This window comes from Rhopalosiphum padi, chromosome 1 (genome assembly GCF_020882245.1).
Source record: "Rhopalosiphum padi isolate XX-2018 chromosome 1, ASM2088224v1, whole genome shotgun sequence".
Lineage (NCBI taxonomy): Eukaryota > Metazoa > Arthropoda > Insecta > Hemiptera > Aphididae > Rhopalosiphum > Rhopalosiphum padi.
The window spans coordinates 70387389-70400681 of record NC_083597.1 but is presented as its reverse complement, the minus strand read 5'-3'; the positions used below and the strand labels follow the sequence as shown (position 1 = coordinate 70400681).

The 13293-nt window shown below is 25.3% G+C and overlaps 1 protein-coding gene across 4 annotated transcripts in view; it reads right to left on the bottom strand.

The window, feature by feature from the left end:
* Positions 1-3531: 3531 nt before the first annotated feature.
* Positions 3532-13293, bottom strand: part of LOC132928675 (adenylate cyclase type 5) — a 201754-nt gene continuing 191992 nt past the window's right edge. For all 4 annotated transcript variants that reach the window (XM_060993520.1, XM_060993510.1, XM_060993502.1 and 1 more), the window contains 5 exons: positions 10610-10746; positions 10430-10539; positions 6026-6377; positions 4788-4912; positions 3532-3763 (listed from right to left, as the gene is read on the bottom strand). In XM_060993520.1, coding sequence (XP_060849503.1) covers positions 3635-3763; positions 4788-4912; positions 6026-6377; positions 10430-10539; positions 10610-10746 — 853 coding nt within the window. In that variant the 3' untranslated portion in view covers positions 3532-3634. The remainder of the gene's footprint in view (positions 3764-4787; positions 4913-6025; positions 6378-10429; positions 10540-10609; positions 10747-13293) is intronic.

Genomic DNA, 13293 nt, shown 5'->3' with positions numbered 1-13293 from the left:
ATACCACAACAAATTTGGGGAAATGGGGACTATTATTAGGTATATAATATTAATAATTCTCGATCGTGATCGTTGATAGGTACCTATAGTCTATATTGTTATAAATACATTGGTTGTTTAAATTTCAAACAGCATAATACTAAATTATATTATATACCTCATACTGATATTTCACATTTCTGACCACAAAATTTTGGTGTCTCCAAAATACTGGCGCATGGGCAGTTGTAGCCAGTGCCCCCCCCTAAATGTGGCCCTGATCATAATAACATACTTATTCAACAGACAACAGTATTGAGTATACTCACGGCTATAAATGTCTATTGTAGTACCTATTATCTAATAATATACGACTATACGAGTATTATAACATTTTCTTTTCGTTTTTTTTTATTTTGGGTTTTTATAACTTAATCAATAATAATTTATTAATTTGATTAATCAACTATCTGTGTACCTACTTTATTATATAATAGAATATATTTTTGTGTGTATTACGATACACTTTGTGATGCACTACAAAAAATAAAAATGTACATCACCTTGTTCACCTTTATAGTACCTACTATAACTAGGTACCTATATCTGCCACCATACCTTGGACGTAAGAAATACATTTTTTTGTAAAAATAAAAATACCTAAGTTATTCAAATTTAAATATGTGCACTACGGAAAATCAGAAAAAATAGATAGGTACTGCAATTTATGTTCTAAATAAAAATATGTATAAATAATTTGTGATATTCGGATAAATATATTATGAATTGTGTTCCGCCGCGTTGAATTTGCCGCGCGGTTGATTGCTGTCACATTGTGCCTTAAAAACGCACTCAGTTTGCACTTTGTGGTCAACAGATATGTTGTGCTTTGCGTAGTTAAAAATGTTTGTTAAATATTACATTTTTTAAGTAGCATTTAAAGATTTTCTAAAAAAGCTTCTCAAGTAAGTATTTAAATAATATAAACCAATATTTGAATATATATAATATATATAGTTATATATAGTTAAAAAACTTAAGTTGTTTTTAAATGCCAGTTTATTAAATATACATATATCTGTATAAAGTAATTATTGGACTGAGCTTATTTATATTATGTATATAGAATATAGATGTCCCTACTAATATAGGTATTAAAAAATATTGACATATATTGTTTATATATTTATGTAAAAATGGGATGGATTATAATTATTACATGAATACTTTGAGAGTAATATCAGTGGTAGATTCCTATGGATGGGTATTTAAATTCTCCTAGGAGAGAAAAATAATTTTGGGTTCATACTTTTAATAAAAATAGAGAAGAAAAGGAACGGTTCATTAATTTCTACACTGACATCAGAAAATATCCTCAAAAGTTTTTTGATTACTATAGGTTGTCAATTACATCTTTTGACGAATTTTTGTAACAACTATGACCATATATTCCCAAAAAGATTACAACATTTCGAAATCCGATTTCGGCTGAAGAAAGACTCACTCTTACAATAAGGTATATAAGTACCTAATAGGTGTAATATACATGTTGAATACAAATTAAAAATAATAATGTACAATATTATGCAGTGTACATATTATTGTTACCTCAGTTCAAAACGGCAACTCCAATAAAACCAATAAAATTGAGAAATTACAGTTTCAAAAATCTAATATTTTAGAATAATTGTATATAATTTTTTTTTATACTCGTAGATATAAAATTCAAATTTGTAATGTTACTATAAAAGCTAAACCTAATTGTAATATAACTTTTAAGTATCATTAATTTACAAAGAGTACTTAAGCATATATATCAGTATTGAATCAAAATATATGGGTACCTACACATAAATATAAATTAATACATTGCATATTTAACTAGGATAATAATAATTGTAAACTAGCTAGTTTTTAATATTTACATTTTTGAATAAGTTATTAATCCCTTTAGTAGTTTAGTTCAACCCCCCCCTCCTTGGCATTTTTTCACCATGTATACTTATGTAAAATGAATAATGATGTATTAAGTAGGTATATATGTATATAGTTTTTTAAATGTAAGCCCCCCCCCCCCCCATTGAAAATAGCTGTGTATGGCCCTGCAGTTTCTAAATGTCATCTTCATCTTGGCTGGGCTATTATTATAATTGTTTACTTTGAATTTATTATATAAGTAATAAATAATATAAACTAATATAGTTTATTTTTAGAAAGTCAGCCATAACTTAAATAATAATAATGTACCTATCATAATTCGTAATATTACTTCAGTCAATGGCCCAATGCTTATCAATTTATCATATAATAATAAAAAAAAAATCATACAATAAGTACAACTAAAAAAGTATTAAGTATACTATTTTATTTACACTATTTCATTGTATATTATTATAGATTATACAGGCTGACTTTCTAATCATTAAATTACCAATATATTATATATATTATTTATAATAATATTTTAGATTATTTGATATATATATATATATATATATATATATATAATATTATATAATCCTAATTCCTTTCTAGTTTTATTTTTTAAAACGTGAAATGATTAAGATAGATAATTTATTTTTAATTATATATAAATGTCCACTGTATCAAACAAACTTAATAATATAAGTTATTATAATTTATAAATCATAAAATAAATTTTTAATATAACTACAGAAATATTATTTTTGACTTTATGACAAATGTTTATTTTCATTTATCGAAAGGACATCGATTCTTTCCATTGGTCAATGGTCATAAATAAGTTCATTAATATAATTATAGAACAGTTCAATAGAGTTCACGAACGAAACTTTTTCATTGTGGCATTGTGCCTATAAATATTACAATAATTATGTAGGACGTGAGTCGTAACATAATTCAGCGATCTTGCAGTTTCATTCTGTTAAATTCAGTCTTGTAAAATACTCGAATAAAAGTATTCAAATATTTAAAAACTCAAAAACATATTTTAAATACCTTTAAAAAAAGTACTTGGACGAACTGGACGACGTATTTAATACTTTTTCAGAGTATCTATATATTATTCAAAATCAAATACTAATTTATAATTTATAAATACTATATGTTTTTAATTTACATATTTCTATTAAATTTAATCACGTTCTATAAAAACAAAAAATATTAAAAATATATAATATAATATATTTTTTATATGATTTATATTAAACCAAAAACATATGAGCAATTGATAGTTATATCAAATTATTTGATGTAAAATCCTCTATAAAATTAATGTAAGAAATGAAAAAGCTATACAAATTGATTTATTTGATTAATAAGAAAAAAACAATTTTTTTTCAACATTTGAAAGTATTTTGAGAGTATATACCTATTCATAAATTTAATATTTTTTAATTTGTACTTAAATACTACTAAATACTTTTTTTTACTTAGTATTTAAGCGAGTACCTATTTTATATATCTTATAAAATAAGTATCTATATCTGTACTTGAATACTTTTAAAAAGTATCTTTTACAAGACTGCTGATAATTCAATAATTATAAATACACAAACAGCAAACTAAATATTAATTATTAACACATCGATACATCGAATTTTTATTTACAACGATAATTATATAATTATATGATTCGTAATAACAACAATAACAATATGTATGTCAACATCGGTTAATTTTGTTGAGCATAATTGTCCAAAAAATAGGTAACCATGTTTCCTTTGCCTTTCACTTCGATGACACCACGACAAGTCAATGGGTATCCTTTTAACTTCAATATTTCATACACCTCGTCGGTTACCTGAAAAATTGCACGGAGTAATCAAATTAGACATAAAAATACGCATGGGTTATTATTTCACGTTTAATTATTTTAAATATTTTAATAAAACTATAATAGGTAAGTATATTGTTATAAATTATAATTTTATAAAGGACCTTTGAGTAAAATTTCACTAAACATTTTATCATATAGATTTTATTAGTTATTAGAAATAAAACATTTAAAAAATGGTTTTATAAAATTTACTTGTAAAATTTTTCATTAATTTGATCCCAAATGGAATACATATCTTTTATCTGGCACTCAAATTCAATAATTTAGTAACATAATTTAATGACAGTCCAAAATAATTTTCTACGATTTATCAATGTCCATTAGTTTCCTATTTAAGGTATATATAGGTGATGAAGGGGTTTTCTATATTCTCTCATTAAGCAAAATATTTATCAAGAATAAAATATCTATCTTAATAAATAATTATAATTTATATGTATATATATAAATAAACTTAACCGATTGTTTAGACTTTAGATGTACAATAGACTGTATATTTAATTTAAAATTAGCCATATCCAAAAGAAAGAAATCATTATTTCGTTTAAAAAAAATATACGAATAAATTATTATGAATAAATTTAACTCCTCGTGTAAATGTGTTAAATTTTAATAACATAGAGACAATGCATTTATGCATTATAATATAATGCAATAGATATATTATATCTAACTAATGTAATATTGTAATATCTCACACACATTGTTATTCTTACATTCATGTAGTTTGCATTATTTTATATTATTGCTATATTTATATATTATAAAATGATAAATTAATTTAATTAAACCATTAATTGTGCACAAAATTAAATTCTTTTGATGAAAATTTATATTATTATTATTTTATACATCGTACAGTCGTACTCGTACAATCGTACAATGTCAAATAATAATTCAAGCATCATCCGTTGTGACATATTACTGCAGTAGATAACTACACTTGACGTGTTGACAATTTAAAACGTTGAAAAAAATTAAAATGTACTTGTATTTTATCCAACACTCCGGTTGAATCCATTCGGCTTGCTACGTTCACGGCATTGCCCCATATGTCGTATTGAGGTTTTCTAGCTCCTATTACGCCTGCCACCACTGAACCGATATTTATACCTGCGGGTCATACACAAAAATGTTTTATATTAACTATGCTTACCTAGCTATTTTATATTTTTCATCGTGATACGGTTAAATTTTTTTCAACAATCAAGAATTATACTATTATTTACATAATAGCTATAATTTGGCAAATCAAGTAAATACATAAAAAAGTTTATAAATCTTTTTCCTTATTAGGGTAGTAGAGGTAATAGATAATAATTGTTCACTTAGCACAACATTTGGCTTATAGATTGCGCTGCAATATTAACAACTATATTATTTATGAAATGTACAGGTGATTAATTTATTGTAAGGAATAAAGTTATTATTATAATAATGCGTTTTGGCAAACGTAATTGTATTATTATAATCTGTATATTTGATCGCATTATATTATTAGGATTTTGAATGTACCAATAAAATGTTAAACGGTTAAAAAATAATTATTTTTAAATTCGACTGTGCTACATTTTTATAATTATTTGAATTATTCGAAACTTTAAAAAAAATGTTTAATTGTTTGAAAGAAATCCAGTTCGTATATTATATTATATAATGCAGAATATATACAATAATTATAATTTTTCTGGAGTTTTCATGAATATACAAGGAATATATCAAACTCATGGCTAAATATTTATTTACCCATACAAATATGGATATTATATTTGTATATATAGCCATATATAGGTATAAACCTATTCTTAAAAATTATAATACTTAATTAATCGGGCGATATAACTGTCGTGGTCATATCACATTGTATTAATTTCTCTAAAATGTTATACATTATTTATTTATTGAGAGATAGGTATATAAATCGTATAATTTAAAACGAAAATCTGATTTATATGTCGACTTTTGCCACAGTTATTTATTACTTAAATCAAAGCATGTAAAATGTTTTTATTTAAAATAATTTAGACAGTTTATGTAATCTAATATAGTTTAAATTAATTTAAATAAGCGCAAATTTTTCTGAGGGATGGAATTTTTTCCTGTAAGATTTTTCTCCCGGCGATTTTTTTTCAAAGATCCTAATATCGAAGTGCATAGATTATTTTTCGGAAATTTTGATTATCCTGTATTCTTATACATTTACCCTAGTGTTTTATTGGAATTTACCAATTCTAATGCGGAAATTGTTGAACGAGTGTTCGTTGACGTATGCCAATTGTTCGCGGAGTCTGAGTGCGTAGTCGGCCATTGCGGTTACGTGCGAGTACTGTTTGCTATCACACGTGTGCCTGGTCAGTCCGGAAGCGGCCATGTACGTAGCGCCGGTCGACTTGATTTTCTCGATGCACTGAAAACGCGGTTCACTGAGTAACTCATCAAAGTCGGCAATGATCTCGTTCAGCAGCCGCAGGCATTCGACACCCTCGTTGTTGGCCTCCAGTTCCACGTAAAATTCAGAAAAGTTCGGTATGGACGCAAACATTATGCACACGCTATCGCATTGCTCGTGGTACAGTTCCTGCAACAGATCGGAGGTTGTATACAGAGTGTAAAAGATCATTGTTATAATAGTATAGTGGTATCTCTGAATAGAGGACACTCATAGGACCGTTAGTTTTGTTTGCTATTGAAAAGTGTTCACTATTAGCAAACATTAATTAAATAATATATACAAATATGCACATCGTATATGTCTTTGCATCAAAATTAAGTTTTATTGACTTTTACTTGAGGTGTATATTACATAATATGGTTATTATTATTAAGGCGTGGGTATAATATATATATATATTTATTATACACCCATGCATTTTACCACAGTGCAAAAGAAATCATATAATTCATATATTTTAGTTTTTTTTTTTTTATTGAAATTTGCTTAAAATTAAACTGGAGTTGACTAACTAACCAATGGTAGTGAAATTGTATCGTTTTTTATAGGGACAAAATTTCAGTCGGTTTACTATAACGTCTATATAACTGCAATGTAAAACACCGGGGTCTTAGGGCTTTTCCAATCACCAACGGTGTTTCAAAATCACCGTCTATATTTACACATAACATAGGTAACTGCAGTAATCTGTTTTTACTTATTTTTCCACCACTGCTATACTCGCCTTTGAGATACATTATTTTATTGGGCAAGGCACAGAAAAACAAGCCGGTTTTCGTCTAAATTAAAAATATTTTTTGAAACAAATCCTTCACACATTTCGAATAATTTAATATTTCAATCGTCCACAAACCATAACATCTAAGTTAATGTAACAACTTTTTTCCGTAGACAGCTTTATTAAAAATAATATATACGAAATTCCTCAAGCCATCGAATAGACGTTAAAAAATTAGTTTCACCCCAAATTTTCAGCGATTTCTATAACTTTTTTTCTATTTGTAAGGACCGAAGATATAGGCATATTTTTAGTTCGAACAGAAGCAGCAAAACTATTCTTAACACACATGATCCATTTTACAGTCCTTACCTTTTATGGAGTTATTTTTTTGTCACTTCATTTAATTTTAATTATCACCAGCTATTTTTTTTTATTATTAATTTAAGTCATAGGTAATTTTTATTTTTATAATGCAACGTCGGTTTTTAAAATTTATTATTAAGTACTTACTTAAATGGAACAAGTAGCAAGTTTAAAATGTTAAATATTATTTAATGCCTATTAAAAAATATAATGTCTTGTTTATTTATTCAGGACCTCCACAGTATAATATTTCATTTAAGTGGCACCACATACTTAAATTTATCACTGCTTCAATATATTATATTGTCTGTTATTTCATAGATAACATATTATAATATAATTATAAATATTGTACCTACACCTTAGAAAAAAATTCGCGTTTTTATATAATAATAGAATAGTTGTAACACAATTGTGAAATTTAAAACATTATATCTAAAAAAAATTAATTCAAATTAATAACACAATACGATCATTACTGTTTAATGTGAAAGAAAATATTAAATTCCTTAAAAGATGTTAATGCAATATTTGTTCTCTCTCTCAGATCCATTGATAAGACGTATCATAATGTATTGTGTATTATAACTTTTGAGTACTCTGAGATTAAAATTACCTATAAAAATATTATAGAAAATAATATTTTTAAGAGTTTGATATAACGGTTTTATACTTTATTGTCTTTTGAATTAAACAATTTAAACTTTACAAATAACACGATTTAAAAAAAAAAAAATTTAAATATGTATATTAAACTGTTTTGGGACAATATTTAAACAAGCCGGTTTGTTAAACTCTCAAAAATATTATTCTCTATATATTTTGTAGTGCAATAACATCCTCTTAAGTTGAACGATAATCAAATACGGCATTAAATAAAATACATATTCACTAGTCCACTAGTCATAATGAAACATTGTCGTATAGAGTCAAGAAATATTGATATTAGTTTATCTAGCACTTTATTAAAATCATTATGTATGTATTGTTTATCTATTGACTTATTATAACTTTACAAGAATAAAATATAGTTCGCAATATGTTTTTGAAACTCTAAAGTTTGCGTTCAATTGTACACTTTTTAAAACGTAAATTAAAAAGGTGCGCATTCGTATTATGGTATGTTATTCTGTACACTATGTACATTATACTTAAGAGTTTAGGTATTACGATTGATTATAAATACTGGTATTACGACGGTATTACGTGGTATGTTTAAACATCAAACGGGTTGGCGATTATCAGTAGGTACCGGAAATAGTGATTTGGCGAATGTCAGTTACGTGAATCGTTTTTAATAAATAGTCGTAATACATATGTCCGTGATTTCATTAATATAGTGGTATTTTTGTTTTATCGAAAACCGCGAAATGCATTCTATACGTTCTTTTGTACTCTTTGTTTTTATATAGCAAAATTTCTTTTTTTAGCTTTAGTTTGTGCTTGTTATTTCATCGGATACCAGCTCCAGCTTAAATAATTTTGATTTTAATTGAATGCGTTTTAAATACCATACACACAAATAAACAATGAATAAACCATCTGTAATCCCCCAGAACCGACGAGATGGATCGCCTTGTTCGTAAATGTATGCGGCGGTATGTGAATTATTTTTGATAAATAAGTCGCAATACGCATACCCATGATTTCGTCCATATAATGGTATTTTTTATTTTGTCGAAAACCGTGAAACGCATTTTTGCGTTCTTTTGTACTTTTTGTTTTTATTTAGCAAAATTCCTTTTTTAGCTTCAGTCTTTTCTTGTTGTTTATCCTGATTTAAACTCATGTTTAAATAATTTTATTTTAAATTTATTTTTTTTTTAAATCCACACACGTTTAATTAATAAACCATCTTTGATTCTACAGAATGGATGCTTACGGATCGCATCCCAAAATATATAGTAGTTATTCTTTTTTCCCGCTCAAGTTGCGTCCCGGTTCTACACAGGTAATTTTCTGTTCCACGTACAGGTAGGTAATTAGAAAACGACTCTGCCTTGTTGGCGGTTTCAGTTATATCTTATTTTATAGTATGTCATACAAATCAAGGAAAACAAAATCGTGGCCTCGTGGATTTGTCCACAGTTATATTTCTATATTTTTGACTTATCGAGTAACCAACTTATAGTTTTGGATTTAGTTGTTTTGTTTTTTAATGACAAGTTGATAAGAATCAAACATTTAAAACTCATCTTGATTTTTCTACATTTATGTAAATAGTTTAATTAAAGAAGACATTATAATTTACTTAACTATTTGATATAATAATATGCATCTAGTCAATAGTAATCGATAGAAAAAATATCAATTCATTAATTTAGAATACACACCAAGTCATCGCTTGATTAAAACAATACGTATTAAAAATGGTTTTTTACGAGAAGCTGTGAAAGTGAAAATTCAAGTAACCTTTTATTTAAAATAATTTTAAAGAAAATTCTTAAAATTATGAAGATAATGCTATAGACTTGTTAAAACCATTTTTTAGTATTAATTAATTACCGGCCAGTATACCGTTACCTATTGAATTTTTACTTAAATTAGGTATCGAACAATATGTCTTTTATACTACCAATTTTAATTTAAATATAAATATAAATACACCTAAAAATCTTATGGAAATATTTTAGTTGTGTGGTTATTAAATAATTATAAAATAATTCTGAATTTTTTTTTTTTTTTTTTGAGTATTCTTGATTCATTTGAAATATATCTTAAATGAAAATTTGAACAATAAATCACAATACTTATTTTGTAGTAATTATTGAACTGTTGCCTAATTCTTTCTGATCGTAATTTTTTATTATATTCGTAATTTTATTCTCAATAAATGTAATATGTTGTTTTATTGATAGTATACTTATTTACGCGCAATAATAAACATATTAAACATTTATGCACAATACGAAAAATATTACTCTCCGACGTTTTGTAGTATTACATTTTTATGACAAAACTTTTGTGTTGTTTAAAAGTCAGATTCAGGCATCATATTTTACCTGAGGGGCAATTCAAATTAAAAATAAGACTAATGAAAAAAGTGTCATATTCTTTACATTATTGTTATTTCGTAGACCGAAATATTACTTACGTCTACAGGTTTGTCCAAAGTCAAAAAATGTTCAGCAACATGAACAGGAAGTATATTTGCTAAAAGTTTACGGTTATAAGCTTCTAGATGTTCCATATCTTCTTTTTCCTCTGAAAATAGACGTCGCCAAATACATTTATCTATAAATAATTAACAAATAACAATCGATTTATTACTTACCAGTAGCTTGTAATTTCCACAAAAAATCTAGCCGAGAAGTAACTTCGGTCTGCTGTGCTTGTAGAATTAACGCAACAATCAGCCCCAACATAACGACAAACATGAGTATGCGAATCCAAAATGATTCTTCTATTGGCCTGTGTGGTCAGAAAAATGTTGAATGTAAAATATTTTTCTAGTGATAAGGTTTATGTGTGAAGGAAATCGATTAATAATACGTCTGGAATTATGTGGAAATAAAAATGCAATACTCATCACAGATAGTAATCATAAATCATCAGTCATCCGCAATAGTTTAAGTCAATCATGAATTTCGGGTGATAAAATAATAATTATAATAATATATTAAACTAACACAATCCATTAGGTATAAGTGATCGAATTGACAACTGCTGAGAGCAGTAAATCAAAATCAATAAACAAGGTTAAGTTTACAAATGTAAACATGCAATATGCAGTGTTTAACTATAATTATTATTTATTTACTTTTAGTAAATTCAAAAATTGCAACAGTTAGTTGTCAAATTATTATAACATTTTCTTGGTTTCTTTTTTGTATAAATAATTCTTTATTATTGGGTAACGTTAATTTTATTTAGATAATTATTTTAACTTAATAAAAATAAATGATTTATTTTTTTTTTCTTGGTTAGTATTTACGATTTACTATTTAGAAATCACAATACATCATAATTTGTAAACTAATTTAATTTAAATTATTCGCAATACAGCTTTTAAAGTATAATGTATAAACAATACTTTCTGTGTTTTGTTAGCGTAAATAAACTTTTAAGAAAATACTAAAAATCATTTAAGTAATTTATGTACTAAAATAATAGCGATTTATTTTGGAACCAGCAAACCAATTTAACGAAATATTGTTTGTTTAATCATTGTTTTTAAATTTTAGCTGGCGTTCATTAGAAAGCATAAGTATTATACAATTTGGGGAAGGTATAGAAAATTTGGTTTTGTACTTAGTGCCTATTTAACCACCTATAGTCTATACTATATTTACATAATATTATTTTCTTTTTAGAAATATATTAGCAATTAAATTTTTAATTTAATATCAAGTTAAACACAAACCTTTTAAAATGTACTACCTACTCAAAGAAATAAAATTAAGTCAGGCATAAAAAGTAATATAATGATGACTCAAAGCTTTTTAAGTTCAAAAAGATGTATATATATTATATATATATATATATATAAAAAAACATAATAATAAATAAAAATAAAATAAACGAAATTTATACGTAGATTAGAAAAATAGGGATGAGATAAAACGGTAAAAATATTTTCTTTGAAGTATTATAATGAAGATAATAATTGTCCCTCGCGGCTATACCTTATTATTGAACAGTCGACTTTTACAAAATTAACTAATAACATGAAAATTTTAAAACTCGTTTATTAAGTTGGATATCGGTGATGAATCTTCTTAAAGAACAAAAAAACATATTTTCATCTAATCTCTCGTCTTTATGGCCAATACTTCTAGCATAGCACTATACAATTACTTTTATTTGCGTGGTAAATATTCTTAAAATAATTTATAACAAGATTTGAATCAAATTTCAAAAAGAGCTTATAATTTTGATTATATATTATAATTGTTTTTAATTGACCTGACTACGTGGTCTATAATAAGTGGTTATATTTTAATGCATATTTTTATTAGTGTATATATTTAATTATATAACAATTTGAGCAAACATTATTTTTTTTTTTTAGAAAAATTTAAAATTTTTAAGTTAAACCAATAATATATGATAGTAAACAAAATCAAACTTGTCAGATGGGAAAAGTAAAAACTTCACAACATCTTGTTTATTTTTTCTTTATTCCGAGAATAATGAAAGTTTTAGTTACTAATTATTTTCCAGAATTTGCATTTTTATTTTTATACCTACCTCGGAAAACGCTTTAACCATGTTAAAATGTTTTATCAATTTTACGATATAAATAATACATAAGAACTTTAATATTAAATTGTCACTTTATGTTAACAAAAAGAACTTTTTACCACAACTAAAGTAAAAAAAAAAATGCAAGTTTTAATAACATTTCCATTTCATAAATGAAAAAAATAAATCTCAAAACAAATCAAACAGTTTCTTCAATTAAAATTGTAAAATATATACTGTAAATCTGTAAATGTATACTGTACATTACTGTATTAAATATTCAATTTCTTAATAGATTTGTATATATCCTATATATCCTGGGTATAACTTAGATTTATTCACTATCTATTATATATTTAGGTATTGAGTAATGTGGTCTACGGAATGGAATAGTTACAACCTTAGTTACTTAGGAAAATAATTTCTATACCTTATGGATACGTAATAGTTGTTCGTAACTAAAGGTTTTTGGTGTTTATTAATACAAATACACAATTGGTTAAAAATTCTAAGATTATATTAATTATATTTATATGAATTAATGAATTAATAATTGAATTGATATGTGTAGTATGATTTGAATACTTATTGTTGTAAATAAAGGTTTTTTTTTAAATATTAATGGTCAATATCAGATTAATTGCAGTGTGTGATTTTGATAACATATATAATAATTTGGCCGGAGCTAAAAAATATCAATTTTCTAATAATACTAAATCTATTGCTATTGCTTATGGTATGTATATTTTAGTATTTAATTTGCTATTGTTTTTG